Raw genomic sequence first — 14,827 nt, 5'->3', positions numbered from 1 at the left:
GGGAATTTGTAGAAGATGGAGCCTGGCAAGAGATGTGAGGTCTCCTCCCTGAAGGTAGGAGAGGCCCAGGCCAGCAAGGAGAGAAGGGAAGTGGGATCCACACTTTGTGTGAATAAATAGGGGGAAGGGAAGGGAAGGGAAGGGAAGGGAAGGGAAGGGAAGGGAAGGGAAGGGAAGGGAAGGGAAGGGAAGGGAAGGGAAGGGAAGGGAAGGGAAGGGAAGGGAAGGGAAGGGAAGGGAAGGGAAGGGAAGGGAAGGGAAGGGAAGGGAAGGGAAGGGGTTTCCTCTCCATGGGGCTGCTGTGGGAAGGAGCTGATCTGGTTGGGAGCTGGGGACAAGTGATGCCATTGATGACTTGTGGATGCTCCAGAGCCATGTTCCTGCTCTGGGTCTAGAGGAGGGAAGCAGTGGGAGAAAAAGCTTGGAGGGTGGAGGAGTTGGCAACAAACCGGGCCCTGGAAGGGCCCTATGTGGCCCACATTGGTTCACTGAGATGAAGGGGCTTCAGAAGGGGCTTCATTCCCAGCCCAATGCTCCAGTGAGGAGCTGCAGTGTGTGGGGAAGCTGTGGTGTCCTGGGGCTACATCCCGGGTGGGATCCAGGTTCTGCCCTGCCCCAGGGTGCCAGGCATGCAGTTCTGGCTCTGCAGCCCCAGAGGTTTTTGCCACCTCAGCACAAGAGCTGGAAAAGAAATGGGCAAAAAGCTGTGCCAGCTCCGTGTCACCAGCTCCTGGCTCGGTGAAGTGTCAGGTTCGTGCCAGAGTTTGGGACTCTGCGGCTTGGCAAGAGCCCCCAGCGGGGGTTGCTGCTGCCCGGGGGACTGGAGCTGCCTGCGAGGATGGAGTCGGTGGGGCACAGCTGATGCCATCCTGGGCTGCCGGTCGGTGGGGCTGTCGCAGGTCCCACGGCGGGCTGGGGGCCCTGGCCCGTCCCACGTGGGTCCCCGCCGACCTGGCCGGTTCTCCGAAGCTCCTGGGACTGAGGGCGCCGGCGGACGCTCCTCCTCTGCGGGAGGCAGGCAAGGACTCGGGGTGGGGCTTTGCCGAGCGAGAATCCTGAGTCCGGCCAGCCCGGGGAAGTTGCCAGGACCGAGCACCCCGGAGAGGCGAGGCTGCCGCCCACCCGTGAGTCTCTGCCCTCGGCGGGTGCGTGCAGAGCGGGGCTGGCCAGGAGCCATCTCCTGCTGCCGTGGGAGCGGGTGTGAGGGCAGGGGGCTGGGCTGGGGACAGGATCGGTGTAAGAGTCCCTCCCTGCAGGGACCTCCCTGTGCTGTGGGACACCTGAGCTGACTGAAAGCTTTGTCCTCCGGAGCCGTGTGCTGCTAGAACAGGGCATTTCCCCCCCTTTGTCCCCGTGGGACAACCCGTGGAGCAGAGACACTCAGGTACAGTGGGGCCAGAGCCTGGCCTGACTCCCAGGAGCCCCCATCCCCCACAGCCCGAATGGCCACAATTTGCCCATGGGGGACGTTGTGCTGCCACAATTTGCAGTGTCCCCCACCCATTTCTGGTGCTGGGTTCCATCCCAGCCCTTTCCACCCCGGGGACCCTCAGGGCGGGGCACTGAGCTGTGCTGCAGGAGAGCTGGTGTTTACCCTGCTGGGTGACACAGCCTTTGTCTGCGCCTCAGTTTCCCCCAGCATGGAAAGGCACTCCTGGCAGTGGGAAGGGAGCCCTGGCTGTTCCCTTCTTGTGCAACCAGCCCTGCTCTCCCCAGTGCCGGCGGAAGCAGCTGGAGCTGCCTGCACACCGGGAGCTTCCTTGGAGCCCCGTGGGACTGAGGCTGGGAATGGACTGTTCCTTCCCCTGCCCTGCACTGAGGCTGGGGAGGAGTTTGGCTCCAAGCAAGTGGCTCTCAGCTCCTCCTGGCCAATGTCCCTACAGCAGGGTGGCTTTTGGGGACATCTGCAGTGGGGTGCTGGGCTGTGGGGAAGGTGCATGAGGTGCTTGGAGCAAGTGTGGGGACAGGGATACTCTCTGGAGGCACTTTGAGCTGGAGCAGGAGGATGCTGCACCCCTGGTTGTGCCCACTTACCTGGGCTGCTTTGTTCCTCCATGGAGGCAGGAATCCAAAGCCCAGTACAGTTAGGGAGCTAATTATGGGGCTGCACTCGTTACCTTCTGTTCTGTTCTGTGCTGGTAACCCCTGTTCCCCATGGTCTGCCTGCTCCTTGGGTGAAGCTGCTCCTGTGAGTGCTGGGAGTGCTCAGCAGCATCTTGTTTTCCATGCAGGATGGGCCGTTGGCAGCCAGACATTCCCCAGCAGCCAGGAAAACCTTTGGCCACCCAGAGTGGCCAGATGCCCAGCCTGGCATGTGGCCAGGCCTCGCCCTTGGTGACCCTTCCCAGCTCACCCCGTGGCCCTGGTTGTAAATCCCAGAGGTGCAGGCTTGGAAATCCACGTTCAGGGTGGCACCAGGGTGTGATGTCCCTGTGGCTCGGACAGATCCCTAATGCTGCTCCCCCCTGAGCTGGTGAGGTCCCCCATGTCTCCAGAGCTGTAAGGGACAGAGAGGCCACACTCTCTGCTGGGACCTGGACAGAGAGATTAAGCAGCTGCAGGAGCTGGTTGTCTCTGCTGCGGGTCAGCCCTGCCCTGCCCTGCCGGGCAGCGCGGCTCTGGCTCCGTGTTTATCTCCGAGGGAGCAGCCGTGTCCCTGGGCAGGGTCAGCGCTCCAAGGGCGAAGCGCCTGCGGATCGGATCGGGGCACCTGCACGGCACCAGCCTCTTGGGGAGCTCACAACCCCTCCAGAGGACTCCTGGGTGCAAACATGAGGGTTCTCCTTAAAATAAGCCCAGCACACGCTTCAGGGCAGCGGCCCCAGAGGTGCTGAGCTCCAATCTGTGGGGCCTGTGGGTGGGCTCAGGGCACAGCGGTGCTGCTCAGCTGCACAGCGGTGGTTGGGGCAGGAAAGTGTTCAGAGCGCCGTCCTAGGAAGCCCAGCCTTGGTTTGGGAAGGCTTAGGAGGGCTTTTCCTCCACGTTTGCATTCAAAGCTGCTTTGACCAAGCCAAGTCACTGTGAACAGCTTGGATGGGGCTCAGGGTGTCTGCCCCATCGGGCTGGGCACTTGCCCAGCCTCAGCTGCTTCTCTTCCAGGGCAGCACTGTCATATTTATAATGGAAAAAACCCAGGCAAACACAGGAGCCTTTTAGCCTCCTGCCACACCTCTGCTACAATGTACATTATCCAAGTTCACTGCCACTTGCTTGACACTGTCCCCTCAGGGACACTTTTCTTGTCCTACCAAGCAGGGGATGGGGCTGGGACAGGGCGAGCTGGTGCCTGCCTGGAGGAAGGTGGGGAGCTGCTTCCTCCTCACAGTGCTGGAAGAGCAGCCTGGGCCCATTTGAGACCTGAGTGTTTCTCAGGGCTTGGTGACAAATCCTGGGGTGTTGGTGACTGCTCGTGGGGTGTCCCCATGACCCGAAAGTTTTTTCTGAGGCTCTGTAACCTGCATTTCTTCTGCTTCCAGCTCCGGGGTGCTGCTTGGGGTGTCCCTGGGGCTGGTTTGGGGGGGATTTTGTACCTGGCTGATTTTGTCCTGGTCAGGTTGGGGTTTCCCTGTCCCTGCCTGCCCAAAGGGGACAGTGTACAAGTGTCCTCTGATAACCCATGGCTGCTCACAGGTGTGCACCTGTGTGTGCTTGGGGCGGGGGGTCGGTCCCAGGGGTGTACCCAGGTGCTGTCCCACTGTCCCATCCAGGGGGTGGTGGCTTTCTCCAGGCTGTGCCCTGACATGTCCCCTCTCCCCAGGCCTCAGCCAGCAGGAGCCATGCGATGCTCCCTGAAACGCTCCCTCACAGTTCTGCTTGCCGTCTCCTTCCTCCTCCTCCTCCTCCTCCTCCATGGGAGCAGCTGGCAGGAACAGGATCCCCTGGAGGTGAGTCCCCAACCAGAGACATCCCACTGGAGAGGCTAGTGGAGCATCCTCTATCCCTTCCTGCCCCACACGAACCCCAACCTCAGCTCTGCTCTCTTCCCTGCCCCGTGTCACCCCAACACCCCCCACCTTCTCCTCTGCCTCAGATTGCCCTGGGCAGATGGACCCCCCTGAATCCAGAAGTTCGGAGGGCAGGACAGGGGCTCCCCTTCGCTTCTGGGTCCCCCTCTTGTCATCCCCCCTTGCTTGGTGCTCTGTGGTGTGACCTGTTGCCTGTGGCTCCCATGCAGGTGCAGCTCAGGGGCCTGGCTCCCGACACGATCCTGCAGCTGCTGCAGCCAGAGGGAGCCCAGCACATCCTCAGGGACACAGCTGAGCTCTCTGCACTCCACAACATCTCCTACCAGCTCCTCGCTGGCTCCCCGGCTCCCCGAAAAAGTGAGTGGTCCTGGGCCCTGTGGGTATGCACCTCTGGGTGTGCACAGCTGCACATCCCAGCACAGGCCTGCCTCCTGAGTGCTGCTGGGGCAGGGAGAGGCTGGGTCCTGCCTCTTTGGGTGGGGACCTGCCCACAACCCCCACAGCCTTCACTGCTTGCTCTGGGGATGGAGGAACTGGGGAAGCTCCACGTGCTCCACACAGGGTCCAAGTTTCTGCACCTTGGGACTGGGTGACTGCAGGTGTTTTGGGCTTCCCAGACCTCTCTTTGGGGGTTGCTGAGATCCCATCTCCCTGGGGTTGAGGTTCCAGTGGAGATGGTGAGCTGGACCACTGGGACAACCCCACAGTGTGGGAGGAGTGGGCCAAGCTCTTGGACAGGTGCACAAGAAGCAATTCCCATGCAAACTCTGGGAAGGAGCCCAGGGCAACCTGTGAGGCTGTGCTGGAGCCAGCACAGGAATGGTGTTGTCCCAACCATCAGCAAGAGAAGCTGAATCAACGCAGCCACTGCTGAGCCATGGGGAGTCCACAAGGTGCCTGATCCCAGTGTGGGTGCATCTCCATGAGGTGTGGAGTGGGGAATGCTTCCAAGATGTGCAGCCATACCAATAAGCCATTTCTGCCCTATAGACTCTCTCTCTGCACTGTTACTTGCCTAGATTTGGCTTTTTTTAAGGTGTTTTTCAGGAATATTTCTTGAGTGGAGCCCCTGCCTCCTCAGCCTGGCTCTTGCTGCCATTTGGACCAATTTTGGGCCTTTCCTGAGATGCTTAAAGCTTCAGCTTCAGGAAGGAGACAACAGCCTTAGACATGGGGTTACAAGCAGCACTGACCCTGCAGGCTGGCCATGGGAAGAGATTTTTGGAGCCCTTTCGTTACATCTTGAAGGGAAGAGCATCACTATGGTGATCCCAGGTTAGCCCTCTGCCTGTTCATGCCTTTCCTTTGCCTTGCAGAATTCCTGGCGGTGGGAATGGCATCCGTGCAGAGGCCACGTGGTTTCTACCTCCTGGCCACACTCCAGTCCCTGTTCAGCCAGTCCACGGAGGAGGAGCTGCAGGAGATGGTGGTGGTGGTGCACCTGGCTGACACCGATCCTGGCTGGAACGTGCGCGTTGCCGCCACCATCGCCCAGAAGTTTGCTCGCCACATCCTCCTGGGCCGGCTCCTGCTCATCCACGCTCCCCCTGAGTTCTACCCCACCCTGGAAGGCCTGAAGAGGAACTTCAACGATGCAGAGGAGCGGGTGAGGTTCCGCTCCAAGCAGAATGTGGACTATGCCTTCCTGCTCGCCTTCGCCGCCAACCTCTCCTCCTACTACCTGATGATCGAGGACGACGTGTGGAGCGCCAGGTCCTTCCTGACGTCCATCCGCAGGGCACTGGCTTCCCAGGAGGGCTCAAACTGGGCTACCCTCGAATTCTCCAAGCTGGGCTACATTGGAAAGCTCTACCACTCCAGTGACCTTCCTCGCCTGGCTCACTTCCTCCTCCTCTTCTACCAGGAAATGCCCTGTGACTGGCTGCTGGTCCACTTCCGCCAGCTGCTCACCCAGAAGGATGTGATCCGCTTCAAGCCATCCCTCTTCCAGCACATGGGCCTCTACTCCTCCTTCCAGGGCACTTTCAACCGGCTGAAGGACGAGGATTTCCAGGCCGATGCCTTGGACCTCCCGGACAACCCACCAGCATCCCTGTACACCAGCATGTCCATCTTTGAGAACTACGAGCCCCTCAAGGCCTACAGCTCAGCACAGGGGTACTTTTGGGGCAAAGACCCAGCAGCTGGCAGTACTTTTACCATCGTGTTCCAGCAGCCAGCCCGAGTCAGCCGTGTCCGGGTACGCACGGGCTCCGTGGAGCGCCCGGGCGATTTCCTGCGCGCAGGGCTGCTGGAGCTGGGCCAGCGCCGCGACCGCAGCCGGGACTGCTCCTCCTATGTCCCTGTGGGCTCCTTCGAGAAGGGAACCCTGGAGCAGCAGGATCTGGAGAAGGTCCTGCCTGGGCCCGTGGACTGCGTGAGGATCCGGGTGACCCAGGACCAGAGCGAGTGGCTCATCATTGAGAGCATCGACATCTGGACCACAGCAGGCACTTGAGCACAACACCTGTGCCAGGATGTCAAAGCAGCTGGATTTGGTTCCTTTATTTTTCACATTGCCTTTTTGGATAAGAAATTAAGTTATTGGCTCTCACTGCTCCATGTCTGGAGAGATGGGAAACACTGCTGTGGGCTGTGGATGGATCTAGGAGCAGGGCCCATCAGAATGTACCTGCTGGGGGATGCCCCAATGAGCCAAGGAGGGGGAAGGCACTTGGGAATTCAGAGCTGAGCAGTAGAAAACCTTTCCTCCCGGGGAGGATGATGTACAGGACAAAGCTGATCAGCTAATTAACAAACCAAATAATTCATCAGGCAGTGGTAATTTTTTTTTTGGAGCCTCTCCACACCTTACCTGCTATAATTTTTCTAACTTTTTCCAAAACTCTCAATTTCTAATTCCCTCCTCTCTGATCCCATTTCCTAGCTGCTCCTGCAGGGGTCAGGGGAAAGTCTGGGGGTGCTGCTCACCAAACCCTTCACCCTGCAGGCTCAGCAGGTTCGTGGCAGCAGCAAGCTCCCACTGGTGCCCGGCCATTTCCCGGTGCCGATCAGGGGCGACGGCCACCAGATGGACCCATCGGCCCGGCCCCGGGCAGCGCCTCCCACCAGCGCTCCTTGTTCCCGCCCTCCAAGGGAAAAAACGCAATTCCCAGAGACCTCACTTCGCGGTTTTGCTTGGTTCACACGGAGCGGGAAGGACAAGCAAGATGGGGCATCCAGAAAGGCGAGGAACGCACAGAATTGAGCACCAGGGAGCAAAGATAAGCCAAGGAAAATGTGACCTTGGTATAATGTGAAGCTCTGGGTCCTTTTTAGCCCAGTAAGGTGCTGAAGGGTAACACAAAGGATCCCAAAAGCTGCTGTTTGGGTTTTTCTGGCAGGGTCAGCTTGGAGGGCTGGATGCTCCACTAGCAGCTGTGGGCCCCAGCATGCAGGGCAGTGACTGGCAGTAACCTCTCCCAGTTAGGCTTTTAGCAACAATTTCTCAGCTTCCTGCAAAGGAAGAATTCCAGTCTGCTCAGCATTCCCATGGGATAGCCCAGAGAACTCACTAACCTGGGCCAAGCAGAACTCTGGTCTGCCCATGTTCCAAGCCTGGCTCTCCCAGAGCAGGACAGTCACGGTCAGCAGGGAGCAGTGCCACTCCTGCAGCATCATAACCACAGCTCTGGTTTGAGGTGGCATCAGCTCACCTGCTGGGCACTGGCAGGCAGATGGAGAGCCCCAGACTTAGCATGATGAGGTTTTTCCCCTGAAAAAAAGCCACTCAGGTAGTAGGTCTTTGCATTTAATATGGAGGTGCTACACCATAAACTCCAGATGTTCTCAGTGGGATCAATACACATGGCAGAATCACTGCAGCTTCCTCCACACAGACCAAGTCCTGTCAGAGCTCTTGGAGTGTTCTCAGTGGCACAAGTGTCCACTTCCCAGGGCCCTGAAAGGTGTTTCCAGTGCTCCAGGAAAGCCTTTGCCCTAGTTCTCTTGGACACAAATGCTGCTGCCCACTGTGGGAGAATACCAAGAGTCAGCAGTGTGGGTACATATCAAGAAATTTCACCCCAGGATGTTTTTATCTACTGGTAAAGCACAAAAAGATAGAAATGTAAATCAGCTTTTTACCTGTTGGACTCTTACTGATGTAGGTACTAACAGGTTTTGTGATATTCACATGCCCAGAAGCAAGCTGCAGTCTCAATTATGCTGGTGTAAACCTGGACAGACTCCATTTACATCAGGATAAGTGGAAGTGTGCACTGGCAGAAACCCCCTCCCCTTTGTTCCTGTGCTGTTCCTGTGTGGCTCAGCACCACAATGCCCAAGGACCATCAGTGCATACTGGAGGAGGAGGTGGCTGCTGCACCCTGGAGAAACATCACATAATTTATCCCACATCAAAACTCTCCCACCATTTTTATCCCAGCAGGACTCAGCCAGCTCTCAGCACTCTGCTCCCAGCCCCTGTCCCTGCTGGGGTGGGCTGATGGAGTCCCGTGGCAGCCAGAGCCCAGGGGCCCCGTGGCTGCGCAGGGGAAGGGCAGGGGACACGACCAGAGAAGCCTTTGGGGCTGCTGCTCCCTCTGGAGACGGTGGATCAGGGAGGGCTGGAGGTTCCATTCCAACGCCGGGGTGTCCTGGTGCGGCAGGGCCTGGCAGGGCCTAGCTCAGCATCTTGTGCCGGTCGAACACCGTCTTCCTCTGCTCCTGCACCTGCCGCTTCCAGCGCTGCTGCGCCCCCTCCACCCGCTCCAGCACCGTGTTGGCCCTGGCGCCAGCCAGGGTGGGCACTGCGGCCAGGGAGTGAGTGTCCTGCAAGGAAAGGAACAGGGCTGGGGACCAGGCAGTGCCCAGCGAGCACAGAGCGAGGCAGCTGACCTGGGGAGAAACTGCACCTGAAAGAGCAGGGCAAGGTTTGAGTTGTTCTGCTGAAAAACCTCCTTTTCAGAGCTCCTCAACACCAGCCCCCAAGTCCTTGCTCTTGGGGATCACCCACAGCTCCAGACAGAAGTTCCCAGAAGAGGAACTGCACGAAGTGTAGAGCTCTGCTGGAAGCCCACTCTTGGAGTCTGCAAGGAGCCACAGTGCCCAGGTGAACCACATCCCCCCACTAAAACCAGGCTGACAATGGATGGAGATCCATCATGGCACAGGAGCAAGGCCTATCCCAGAGGACTTAGTCCAGCAAACTGGAGGGAGATAAAACTCACTTAACACCAGGCATTTACCATGTGCACCTGGATCTGGATCTGAATTACTGCTGCAGAGCAGGGTGCAAACCCATGACTTTGGAATACAATTCATATCCTCCTGCAGGACCTTTTTCAGCAGAGGGAGGCAATGAATGGACTGTGGACACTGGAGCATCTGCTCCTCACATCCGAGTATGAAGGAATTGGGACAAATAGTTTGTACTCACAACAAAGTACAAACAGGACAATCCAACCCAGTGCTGCAACTGCATGAATTTTATGCAGCAAGAAATTTTTCTTCCCTCAAACTGGTGTGTGACAGAGAGAAAGGGGGAGAGAGTGGCTCTTTCTTTGCTACTGGGATTTTGCCAAATCATTTTGCCCAGGGTTTGTACACCAGTTTCCCAAAAGATGGGGTTTGAATGACATTGTGCTCTGGGAGAACCGCAGCAGAGGAGCACAAGGAACAACAGTCTGGATACAACCCAGGGCCCAGCCCCAGAGCAGGATCAAACAGCACCTTGTAGGCCAGCGTTTTAAGTGTCTAGAAGATGTTTTAGCCAACACTTAAGTTCGTCCTTCCCTGGAAGCTCAGCACCACAAAACTCCATCTGGGACACTGCACAAACAGGATCTGTTTGACTTTTTTTCCCCTCTAGATGGACAAACTAAATTCAGGCCAGCTGCTACAAAGTCCCCTCTGCCTCTGAGGCTAGGGCTTGCCTTGGGATTGTTACACAGAACTCTGAATATTCCTTGTGCTTCTGCATGATGTGCAGAAATCTAAATGTTCACCTGTGTAAGTGCCCCCAAAGCAGCAGCGCTGGTCCCTCAGTGGATCAGAGGAGACAAGCAGGAGGTCGCTGTTTCCCTGTCCCCCATTCTCCTGTCCCCCTGTCTGCACCCCCTGCCCCCTCACCTCGCTGTCCTCCTCATTGTGCAGGGGCTGGGTGTAGGGGTCTGGCTTGCGGATCAGGGGGTCCACGAGCACCAGGAACGCCATGTAGAGCAGCAGGGCCCCCACCACCGACAGGTAGATGATGATGATCACCTGCAGTTGAGGACAGCGCAGGGGGAAAGGATAAGCAGTGGAGATAAGAAGCACCACAGAGGTCAGGAAGGTCCTTTGCAGCTGCCTCTGATGTGTGATTTCTTGTTCTCATTTTGCTCACAAGAGTCTCTTGCTCTTGCCAGGAGGCCAAGGTTGTGCCATCACTGCACAAACTGTGCTGACGCTCTCACTGTGCCAACTGAGGGCACATTCTGCACATAGGGGACAACAAGATAGGGCCCTGGTCAGAGATGCTTGGCACTCTTGTCACATATCCCCAGCAAGAAGACTGGGCTCCCACACAGCTCCTCACTACCAGGAATGCCCCTGTCTCAGATGGAATCACAGAAATCACAGAAGTCACAGAATCCCTGAATCACTGAGTGAGGTTGGAGAAGATGTCTGAGATCATGGAGTCCAACCTGTGACCAATCCCCACCTTGTCACCCCACCCAGAGCACTCAGTGCCACATCCAGTGGTTCCTTGAACACCTCCAAGGACAGTGACTTCCTGAGTAGCCCCTTCCAGGATCCAACATCCTTTTTGTGAAGAAATTCTTCCTAATGTCCAACCTAAATCTCCCCTGATGCAAATTAAGAATATGTCTTCTTGTCATGTCACTAGCTGCCTGGGAGAAGAGGCCAAGCCCCACCTGGCTACAGCCTTCTTTCAGAGAGCTGTAGAGTGAGCCCCTGGCACTGCCACCATGTACTCGCTGTGACAGTTTCCTTTCTGAAAGAAAACTTTCTGGGCTCTTCTCCAGGAACCTTCCAGTGTGGCAGTGCTGGTGCTGCTGTGGCAGGGCAAGGGGCAGGGCACAGGCAGGGAGTGCAGTCACCCTGGGCTTGTGTGGCACAGGAGGGGGCAGGACGGGCAGGGCCTGAGCTCAGGTACCTTGATGGTGGTGGTGCTGCGCTCCTCGTACTTGCACTCACAGAGCAGGCAATAGGCCTCCACGTCATTCCCAGGCACTGGCATGGGCTCCACCACGTGCAGACAGTTGCTGCAGCACAAACACAAAAACCACAATCAGCAGCAGCACAAGGTGAAACCAGCGCTCTGGGCAAGGACACTGGGGTGACTTTGTCTGTGTCCCAGCTTTCCAGTCAGACTGATAACACTGATGTGGTGTTAAGAGCTCCCCTCACAGCCTAGCTGCCCAAAGTCCCTGGGATAGGTTGTCCCAGCACCTTTGGCAGGGATCTGGTCCAGGTGGAAAGGATTGGAGGGCACACCCTACATCTGCCAAGAGCGGTGGGTTAACGTATCATCCCAGATTCCTCAATTTCTGTTTAAAAAATGCCCCGGCCTGGGTTGAACATCACCCACCAAAACAGCTCCCTCTGCAAACATACAGGCAGGGAATCCCTTCCTCAGCATCAGCTGGGAACTCCAGAGCCTGGCTGGCACAGACCAACCCTGAGGCTGCTCGCTCACTCACTCAGTCACTCACCAGTCCTTCTGGGACACATTCTTGTTGTAGATGTGCCCGCTGACGTTGCGGTACGGGGGGCAGATGCACTTGCAGCGAATGTCCTCAGAGCTCTGCAGGACACAGGAGCCATGTGAAGGAGGGGACACAGCTCTGTCCCCTCACACCCCACCTCTGCTGTGCCCCACACATGGCTCAGTGTCACCCACCTTGTTGGCCTGTGCTGGAGGACACAGGACACAGCCCAGCAGCACCAGCAGCAGCACGGGGCTCACAGAGTTCCGGGAGCTTGGGGTGAACATCCTGGGAGCCTGAGGGAACAAAATTCACATCCAGGATAGAGCATCTCAGCTGAATGCAGCCACAACGAGGTAGTCAAGAGACTTTTTTTGGCCCACTTGCCTCTGTTTTTCCCAGGAAGAAGAAATTTGTTCCTGAATTGCAGCTGATGCCAGCCAGAAACTCTTGGAAACAACACAGATCTCAACAATGCTCCTGTCAGAAGAGCTTCCACCCTGTACAACCCCACATCTAAACTACACCAGCTCTGCAAAACTATTGCTGATTTCCTTATAACTGGACTTGCAGAAAACCTCCTATTCATCTCTTACTACCCCGGAGCCCAGCTACAGATATTTTGGTGCTGACAGTTTTGCTCACTAAAAGATGCAGAACTAGGAGCAAGAGTGACCTAAAGCAGTACACTGGGGCCCCCCTGCTGCACTGTCATGAGCACTGCCATGAGTGGTAAATCATTCATCTTCTAACACTCAAAGTCTTGCTGCTGAAGGGAATTATGTATTTTCCTGTCATGAGCTATGGGAAAGGGGTGGAATATTCCTAAGTATTCCAAATCAATTCCTAAACCTCCTTTATCTCAAGATACCTGTTCAGTAAGTCCTGATTTTAAAATTACTTCAAGCTGGTAGCTTGGTGAATTCATTAATGCCTTCTGCTACATATCACAGAATGGTTTGGGCTGGAAGGGACCCTAAAGATTATCTCCTTCCAACCCCCATGTGTGTGGATAAAGTTGTCCCAGAGATGTGTGCTTCCAGAAATCCATAAGAAGATGAATTTATTCCCTGTGTCACAAAAGGCAAGTTTGCCTTGGTCAGGCTGCATTCACCCTCAGAGGGAAAAGGTGGAGCAGGTGTTGGGGGACCTTGAGACAGCAAGGAAGAGCTGTTTCAGCAGAGGAAGGGGAAGGGAATTTACACCTTCATTAATCAGCTCCCAGGTAATCCCACAGCTTACTCCAGGTACTTGTACTCCATCACCTGACCTGATTCCATTGGGATTTAAATCGCTGTGATATTCCGTTCCCTTTGCTTTATCTTATGTCAACACCTTAAATTCACATAATGGATTACAAACAAGAAGTTCCTTTCTTCTTTATCTAAACAAAACACCAGCAACTTCTAACAAGCTGCCAGACCTCCAAAATGCATTCCAGTCCTATCACCTCATCCCATGATTTATTAAAGTTTTGCACTACAGCTTCAAAAATCTCCTCAAACAATGATCCTTTCCAGGGAGACTCCCCTGTACATCAGGGGTTCAGATCTTCATCACAGATCTGGGGAACAGGACTGATCTGAGCTGCCCAGTGCACATTCCCCATTTTAAGTGGGTCTGGACTTTTGTCTGAATTTTTAACACAACAATGGGGCATGTACCATTGCTGGGCATGCAATGCCCAACTCTCAGCTGAGTTTAGAATATCTGAACAACTCACATTTAAAAACAGGAGGGGAAAACATGTGATCTATTATACCATAAACAAAAACTTAAAACCTAGGCAGAGTTCACACACCCTGAACTGCAGAACACCCTCAACCACACAAAGGATAATCAAGGCATATTTATCTCCAATATATTTGACAGCAAAAGGATACATGCACACATGCCTTACAGCTGTTTTTTTCAGACCATCAGCCCGGGCCACAGCAGCTATGCAGCCAAAACCAGCTGCATCTGGACCAAAATCTGCCAGAGCATTAAGCACAGCAGAGGGGGGGCATGGTTGAGGTGAAGTTCTCGGGGGCTGTGAGTGTGGCAGCTCCCAGGATGAGCCCCCACAAAAGGCTGTCCAGAGCACGGCTGCACACAACCACCCCTCTTCTACCTGGGATTGCCCAGTAATCACCTCATCTTTAACCTCCCCATCCCTGCAAGTGTCCAAGGCCAGGCTGCACGGGGCTTGGAGCAGCCTGGTCTCGTGGAATTAGTCCTTGTCCATAGGACTATCCCCAGCAGGGGGTGGGACTGGATGAGCTTTATGGTCCCTTCCCACCCAAACCATTCTGGGATGATTCTGTGAACATCACATGGAGCACTTCTAAGACTCCAGCCCATTTCCCTCCCCGGACCTGTGATCAAACCATCCCCGACCCCGACCCGGACCCAGGGCAGGGCCGGACCCCTCAATCCCCGCCGAGGGCTCGGATGCCCCCTCAGCCCTCCAGGGGCTTCCACCGCCCGTTGCCACCCGGGATGCCTCCGGCAATGCGGGCCACGGCCTCTCCGCGAGCCCCGGGTCCTGCACAGCCCCGCACGGTCCCGCCCCGGGAGCAGGGCCAGAGCCCGACGCCCTCAGCCCCCGGCCATACCCACCCCACACCTGCCGGTTACCTGGCCCTCGCTGCAGCCCGAGCGCGGCCCCTCCCTGCAGGCCCCGGCCAGGCCCTCCCCGCCTGCCCGCTTGGCCATGGAGCGTGACGCACAGTGACGGACAGCTCCGCCGGCCAATCGGACGGCAGCAGCCCGGCCGCTGCTGAGGGCGGCCCGCGGCCCGCGGAGCTGAGCGGTCGCGGTGGCGGCGCCGGCCGTGGCCGTGGCCGTGGCCGTTGCCGTTGCCGTTGCCGTTGCCGTTGCCGTTGCCGGAGGGGCCTTCGGCGGACGTGACCCGGGCGGCTCCCGCCTGGCTTCCCGGGGCAGCACCCGCAGGGCTGCGCCGCCGCGTCCTGGGGTTGAGACGCGGGATAGCCCCGCTCCTTCTCAGCCCCTTCTCACTTCACATCCCCGTTCTCCCCTTATAGCCCCTTCTCCCCTCACACCCCCAGGTCTCCCCTCACGGTCCTACTCCCCCCTAATGGCCCCTTTCTTCCCTCACAGACCCCGTTCCCCCCTCACACCCCGCTCTCCCCTCACACCGGCGGTGGTCCTGTGTCTATCAGAGGGAAAAGCCAGGGCGGCAGTGGTGCCCATGGAGAAACTCCTCTG

General features: G+C 56.9%; 2 protein-coding genes across 2 annotated transcripts; one reads left to right on the top strand and one right to left on the bottom strand.

Annotated features, from left to right (window-relative positions):
* The first annotated feature begins 313 nt into the window (after nucleotides 1-313).
* LOC129130427 (alpha-1,6-mannosyl-glycoprotein 4-beta-N-acetylglucosaminyltransferase-like) lies at nucleotides 314-6,739 on the top strand. The gene is given in 5 exon segments (XM_077190453.1): nucleotides 314-1,079; nucleotides 1,081-1,124; nucleotides 3,758-3,884; nucleotides 4,175-4,322; nucleotides 5,282-6,739. Coding segments are annotated over 5 exon segments (1,911 nt in total). The 5' UTR covers nucleotides 314-629; the 3' UTR covers nucleotides 6,424-6,739.
* A 963-nt stretch (nucleotides 6,740-7,702) lies between these two features.
* TMEM9 (transmembrane protein 9) lies at nucleotides 7,703-14,363 on the bottom strand. The gene is made up of 6 exons (XM_054648863.2): nucleotides 14,237-14,363; nucleotides 11,812-11,913; nucleotides 11,624-11,715; nucleotides 11,065-11,173; nucleotides 10,038-10,169; nucleotides 7,703-8,738 (listed from the first exon to the last, which is right to left on the bottom strand). Exons 1-6 carry the CDS (start codon nucleotides 14,312-14,314, stop codon nucleotides 8,589-8,591), a joined length of 663 nt encoding a protein of 220 aa, XP_054504838.2. The 5' UTR covers nucleotides 14,315-14,363; the 3' UTR covers nucleotides 7,703-8,588.
* Between the last annotated feature and the right edge of the window lie 464 nt (nucleotides 14,364-14,827).

Source organism: Agelaius phoeniceus, chromosome 25 (assembly GCF_051311805.1).
Source record: "Agelaius phoeniceus isolate bAgePho1 chromosome 25, bAgePho1.hap1, whole genome shotgun sequence".
Lineage (NCBI taxonomy): Eukaryota > Metazoa > Chordata > Aves > Passeriformes > Icteridae > Agelaius > Agelaius phoeniceus.
The sequence above is the reverse complement of the archived record's forward strand: the minus strand, read 5'-3'. Positions and strand labels throughout refer to the sequence as shown.

Excerpts from the sequence above, each read along its gene's own strand:
- TMEM9 (XM_054648863.2), bottom strand. The coding sequence starts at position 14,314 with ATGGCCAAGCGGGCAGGCGGGGAGGGCCTGGCCGGGGCCTGCAGGGAG. Across the intron at positions 11,174-11,623 it reads AATGTGTCCCAGAAGGACTG|CAACTGTCTGCACGTGGTGG; the intron begins GTGAGTGACTGA and ends TTTGTGCTGCAG. Across the intron at positions 8,739-10,037 it reads ACAATGAGGAGGACAGCGAG|GACACTCACTCCCTGGCCGC; the intron begins GTGAGGGGGCAG and ends CTTTCCTTGCAG.